The 6,312-nt window shown below is 47.1% G+C and overlaps 1 protein-coding gene and 1 long non-coding RNA gene across 4 annotated transcripts in view; one reads left to right on the forward strand and one right to left on the reverse strand.

Annotated features, from left to right (window-relative positions):
* Positions 1–6,312, forward strand: part of CFDP1 (chromatin stabilizing protein CFDP1) — a 124,541-nt gene that overhangs the window by 110,269 nt on the left and 7,960 nt on the right. For 2 of the 3 annotated variants that reach the window (XM_031039176.2, XM_006743337.3), the window contains one exon: positions 3,006–3,164. In XM_031039176.2, coding sequence (XP_030895036.1) covers positions 3,006–3,164 — 159 coding nt within the window. Of the gene's footprint in view, positions 1–3,005; positions 3,169–6,312 lie in introns of those variants that run through there. The other variant, XR_014140989.1, reaches the window with a different exon arrangement.
* Positions 3,161–6,312, reverse strand: part of LOC145717647 (uncharacterized) — a 19,408-nt gene continuing 16,256 nt past the window's right edge. Inside the window, exons 3-4 of the long non-coding RNA XR_014140993.1 lie at positions 4,996–5,171; positions 3,161–3,712 (exon numbers count right to left, since the gene is read on the reverse strand). This is a non-coding gene — a long non-coding RNA (uncharacterized LOC145717647). The remainder of the gene's footprint in view (positions 3,713–4,995; positions 5,172–6,312) is intronic.

Below are 6,312 nucleotides of genomic sequence, written 5' to 3' on the forward strand. Positions count from 1 at the left end.
AGGGGGCTGCCCAGGTAAAAGCAGAAATTCTATAAAGAGCTGATTGGTGAATGAATGCAAATGGAAATTACATCCCTTAGGATCCCCCAATTTAAAAGCGTTCTGAACACCCTTCATTTAAACTACAGAGATCTGATTCTCTCCACTTGTTTCTGTGATCCAGGTGACCTCTATTGAGTTCCTACTGTTTGTAGAACTCAGTCCATGTGATGTAGAGAGATTTGGGGATCCAGAGCTTAAGTACCCTCAGAGAGATAGAGCGTGCACAGGAAAATAGTGTTGCTCCTAAGCATCTTCGTTAGATTCCCTTCAAAGCAGAACCTTGGATAAGTCTGTTAGCATAGGGCAGTCATTGGGAAGCTGTCCTCGGGAAGTAGGAGTGAGGAGGTAGAGGGAATGAGATGGGGAAGGAGGGAAAGCCAGTACAAGAGTGTGTTTCCAGGACTGCAAGGGCTCCTTGTCACCAGAACTTCTGAGAAGCGTTCAGAGGACCTCCTAGAATTGCCTGTGTGAGGACAGGAGGCTGGGCCATGTGGCCACAGCCCCTGTCCTCCATGAGGGTGGCCCCAATGGCATGAACTCCCATCATATGGCCAGGCAGTGCTTCTGACATGTAGGCAGGGTCGGAGGAGCCCCTGCAGGCAGCAGAGGAAAGCCTCGAGGTGTGTGCTTTTGGTGGATGTTGTCGGCACTGACTCTGAGCTTGCTCAGAATTGACCAGTATGGCGGCAGCTGGAATCAGGAGTCCTCGAGCGTCTGCTATGGGAAGGATCGGTGCCATAATGGGAGAAGGACTGGGTGCACTAGAAACACCACCAGGAGGCATCTCATCCAGAGATTGGGGCAGGGTCTCTAAGCTGAGACAAGACCAGATGAATGGGAGATGAACTGTAGGTTCAGGACTGTATGGTTGGAGCTTAGATGGCGAGGGTAGATGTGGTGAGGGGAGAGCAGGAAGACCTTTCAAGGTAAGGAGCATGTCTTCACTGTAAGAGCAATAAGGGGTCGGGGAAGAGACATTGAAGCAGAAAGACATGATGAGCTTTCTGTTCTAGAAAATTCACCCTAACGACAGCATATTGAATAGATGCCAGGGTGGGGCAGGTGAGTAAGAGTGGGACAGAACAGAAGTCAGGGAGACCAGTGAAGAGACTGTAGTTCTCCAGGTTTGAGGATATAATGGTGAGAACTGGGGACACGTAACTCTCTGTATCCTCATTCATGCTCTGCTCCTGGTAAATACAGCCTGAATGTGTGTGTGCACGCGTGTGTGCGCGTGTGCATGTTTTGATGAGAGATTGTTGTAGGAAGTGAGTTATCTAGAAAAGAATTTTTAGAAGATGGGAATTGAAAGCTCATAGCTGTGTGGAAAATTCATAAGTAAACTGGAAGGTAAAATAGCTGTGAGAAAATATCTCAAGTAAGTTCTCAGCTTAGTCGTGAGACAGCCCAGGGCACCACGCTGGAAGTCAGAAAGACCTTGCTTTGGCCTGGTTCTGCGTTTTCTATTGGCTTGACCTTTGTTGTGTCATTTAACCTCTCTGAATTCTGTTTATTTGTCCAACTTAAAATGAGGATGATGATGCCTGCCCAGGCTATTCTGCATCGATGTTAAGCTAACAGCATGTGGTGGGAAATGACCACAGCAGTGAAGCTAACATCCTTCCGACCAACATGAATAGGACGAGGGTGTGGAGGGTCATGGTTCAGCCCGAGAGTCTTGTGTTCAGTGTGGACACTGGCCTGTCTGCTCACTCTGGGGCAGGAACGGGGCGTCCTTCACTGGCCCTGTGCTGCAGGGAGGTGGGTTTCAGAAGGGTTAGTGTGACACTAGATCCTCTCGAAGGCTCTTCCCCCTATTCGGAGACTCAGTGGTCCTCCTTCACAGGCCATTGTGAGCGGAAGATGAGAAAATAGTGAATAAAGCACCTGGAGAATGAGCATTGTAGGCAAGTGAAAGGTATTACTGTTGATGTTATCAGGAGGCCTTGTGATGTTAGCTCACAGAAATTGTACACGTTTGAGTGTCTTACATTTCCCAGGAAGACAGGAAGTAACTTCCAGTTTCCTGCGTGGTGGTATACGACATATTTTAGTTTCATAAAGAGATCAAGGACCATGTCCCTTCCATAGTTCTTTCCCCTAATACCACCTTCTTACTAACTAGCTGCGTTCTGTTTTCCTTATTTTTTGTCCTGCGTTTAACAATGACTGGAAACATGTGACCTGCTAAGACTTGACCTTGGGCATGTGGGGTTTCTCCCACAGTCCATGGTCGTGTCACCAGCAAGGAGAACACAGGCTGTATGTTCCCTCCTTTCAGGGTGAGGAATGTTCTCCACCTCCTGGGAAAATCCAGGGTCCTGACTCACAGGAGTCGAAAAGGAAACTGATCTTAAGAGTCCTTTTAAGATACTGTAACTTTTTGCTCATCAGTGTTGGGATCTGTTTCTCTTTCTCTTACAAGCATTCCCTGGGGTTTGAGGGCACAAATGATGGCTGACTCAGCGTGGCTGACATTTATTACACCTTTACTCTGTGCCAGGTGCTATCGTAAAGCACTTGACATAGAAGATACACTGCAGCCCTCTAAGTCACTATTCACTTGGTAGATGATAGGAAGCCAGGGCAGATGTGGTTAAGTAGCCTAAAGTCACACAGAGCTGGAATATGAACGCAGGCATGTGATTCCAAAGCCGTGTCTGAATCACGCTGCGCTTCTCCCTGCCTGCAAGCAGAGACCTGTCCTACAGAGCATACAGAGGGCTTTAGGATTTCCTTTTCCTAGGTCCTTAGAGCGGTCAGAGATGTTAGGCAGGAAAAGTGCATTTGAATTCTGGTCCACTTAAAGTGTTCTCCAGAGCAGACAGGAAGTACCCTAAATACAAAAATGGTTTCCTAAATTAAGATAAATAGCCCGAATCTAGGGAGCCCCATGCCAGTCAGAAAAACATGAATCAAGAGTTTTTCCACGCTACATGTTTCATTTTTTTCACTTTCTCTAGGTTAAAAAGATCAAGTGGCATGAGCAGCCTTTTGGGGAAAATTGGAGCCAAGAAGCAGAAGATGAGCACCCTAGAGAAGTCCAAATTGGACTGGGAGAGCTTCAAGGAGGAAGAGGGCATTGGTGAAGAACTAGCCATCCATAATCGAGGGAAGGAGGGGTAAGAACTAGTAGATTCTGTTCCTCTGAAAATTCTAAAAAATCTGAAATAGTTTATTGTAGACAGGCCACCCAGTTTAAATAAGCAGGCACTTTTCCTGGTGAAGCAAATTTTGTCCGTTTGTTGGTGAAGCTCTGTTCTGATGTGGAGCCGGTCCCCTGGGTGAGAAGAACACTGGGGGTGGTGGGGGTGGGCGGGGCGGGGCCAGTCCTGTCTGCCAAGCCGAGCTCCCCGAATGACAACAGACAGCTCCCGGGAACTGTAAGTCACCTCGTTTCATCACGTGGTCAGATCTGGCTCGCTGTATCCGCCTTGTCGTGTTCAGAATGATTTGGTCTTCTGAGAAGCCAGACCAGCCCAGTGCTTCCAGAGCAGAGCCAATAGAGTGCATAGATGTTGTCGCCTCATTGCGGATTGTTTTTGTCCGTGTCACTGTGGCCCAGGCTGGGGCTTCAACCTACATGACATGCCAGCCCTCTCACGGCACCCTGGCTATCACTTGCACCCCTCCTCTTCACCTTGGAGTACGAAGAGGATGTCCATAGGCTCTGTAGTCAAGAATATCAAGAAAGGCAGTGTTTGGTGCGTACTTAGGAACCTCAGAAAGAGCTAAGAAGCAAAGTTGCTGCAGAACAGGGTCCATGGCTCAAGGTTATCACTCCCCCCGCCCCTAACGGTGAAAAGAAGTGCCGTGTGGCTGTCAGACAGTCTGGGTCCTCCCCGCCCTGCCCTTCACCAGGAAGGGCTCTCCCTGCAACACACAGAGCATTTCTGAAACTCAGCTCCTTTGCCTGTGAATTGGGGTAATGATACCACGCTGGGGGTGAGTGCGAGGATCTCATGAGATAATGCATGTAACACATGTATGACACATACACATAATGCACATGAAGTACAAAAAGCGCTTTGCAGAGCACCTGTCACATAGAAGTGTGCATCAAGTGGTAGTCATTCAGCTTCTAAGCTAAATTATAATACAGACAGGTGAGGGGGTGATTTTCTGGGTCACATTTCTAAATTTGGCTTCAAGATTATTTGAATTAACCTAGAAGCTGATCAGTATGTTTAAAAAATTTTTTGTTAAATGACTTTGTGAGCTTGGTTAGCCATCAGACTTCTAAGTCAGTCTTCTGTCAAAGATGGAATGCCGCAGGACTGAGGTGGGAGTGCCAGAGTCCTCTGAGGAAGGCCCAGGATAAAGCCCAGGCAGGAGTCGCTCTTATCTAGAGAAGGCCTTTGACGTTTGCCCCAGACCTCCCTGTCTTTGACTCTGCTCTGGTTGCTCACAGCTCATTCCTCTTCTCCACGTTTGCCTGGTGATCCAAGACAGCAGGGGACCTGCCAGTGTGTGTGACACTTTATTGGTCCTCTGGGTATTGATTATGTGGGGTGGACACTGTTTCTTCTGCTCAAGTCAATATAGGTCTTATAAAAGTAGGGAGTGGTGCTGTTGAAGATAAGGCAGAGCTAATAAAATGTAGACTGGAAGAGAAAACAGGATTAGAAGGCCATCTGCCCAATGAGGACTTCTCAGGCAATGGAAAATCACGTAACTGGGTTCGGGAACCACTAACAGGCGTGCAGCTTTTAAGCGCCCTGCTTTCCCCGCTTCTCTGAGACTCTTCGCCCCCCACCCAACGATTCCACCGATCTGATTGTGTTTTTCCAGGGCAGATCTCATGACTTCTTTGCTCTGCCTCTGGCTCTTCTCACCTTCCCTCTCTAGTGCCTGTCCCCACACCTCCACTCATTTGCCTTTCCTAGCTCTTGCAGGCAGATTAAAGGGGCCCAACCCCTAGTCCAGGGAACAGGCTGTAGCTCGGGTTCTTACCTTGGCTTAGCATGAGAATCGTCTTGTTGGGGTGGTTTCAGAGTTGGGATGACAAGGCCACTCCTATACAGGGCCGCTGAACCGAGAGTCGCAGAGACTTGTATCTTTAACTCACTGCTCAGGTGCTTCTGATGCACAGCCAGGGTTGGAAATCACTAGACCGTAGCATCAAAGTTCTAGAGGTGAGAGCAAGACAGCCAGCTGCTGGCTGAGCCTTTCCAACACATATGTAATTGGAGAGCCAAGTTCAAAACCAGGAATGTCGAGAAGCGCAAGAAGATTTCTCCAGAGAAGTGTGCCCAGTGCCACGGTGTTGACGGAAGCACAAGAACCAAACCTGTAAGGTCTGTTTGGGCAGAGGCAGGTCAGGCCCCAAATTCTCTTACACAGACGCCAGCAACAACAAAGGCATCACCAGGAGGGGCTACTCTGAGGGACTATGTGGAGAATCCCAAGAGGCATCCCCCTGGAATAAAAGTGATCTTTGCTGAAACCAAGAAGGGGGGAAAGTCATATTTGATAACATCTCAGAAGAGCTCCCTGTGAGTATTGATTGACCTCTGCCATATATATATTTATAAGACCTTTTCACAAGTACCAAATTTAAATTGATCTCTTATACAAGAATTCAAGTCATAAATGATGGTAAAAATATTCCTGTTACACAGTCCTGATTAAAATAAGTTTGGATTGAGATTAAAAGCTTATGTCATGCTTTTTATGTTTTGATAGTAACTCCAGTTCAGTAAATGCTAACACATCTTTCCCCTTGTAAAGATTGGATAAAATTTGAAGCAGATTGGTCAATATTGGGTTATTTTTGTCCAGTTATTTTAAAGGCAAGTTTGCCATCTTAAAATATGCGCATAAGGAGACGAGGTACCTGGAGAAACTGCAGGCACAGGACCAGATCTGTTCTAAAATCTGTATCTGATACATCCGTTGTCTACATTCTTTGCAGAAAATTTACCAGAACTTTCATTGAATGTCAATAAACTAAACTCTCCAGTGAAGGGACAGAGATTGACACATTGAATTAGAAAACAAAAAACAACTATATACTGGTTAAAAGACACACGTCGAAACAGCGGGATGCAGAATTGGTGACAATAAAAAAGATGGGTGACAGGATAAGCCATGCAGCCACAAACAAGAAGAAAGCTGATAGACAAAACAGACTTGGAGACAAAAGCATGACCAGAAACGAAGAGGCGGTTGCCTCATAATGATGGAAACACTCAGTGCATCTGGGAGATACGACAGCTCATGCTCGGATGTCCCCCTTGGCATTAACCACCAGACTGCACTCATTCCCTG

Source organism: Leptonychotes weddellii, chromosome 16, assembly GCF_054177405.1.
Source record: "Leptonychotes weddellii isolate Sample4059 chromosome 16, ASM5417740v2, whole genome shotgun sequence".
In the NCBI taxonomy this organism is placed as follows: Eukaryota; Metazoa; Chordata; class Mammalia; order Carnivora; family Phocidae; genus Leptonychotes; species Leptonychotes weddellii.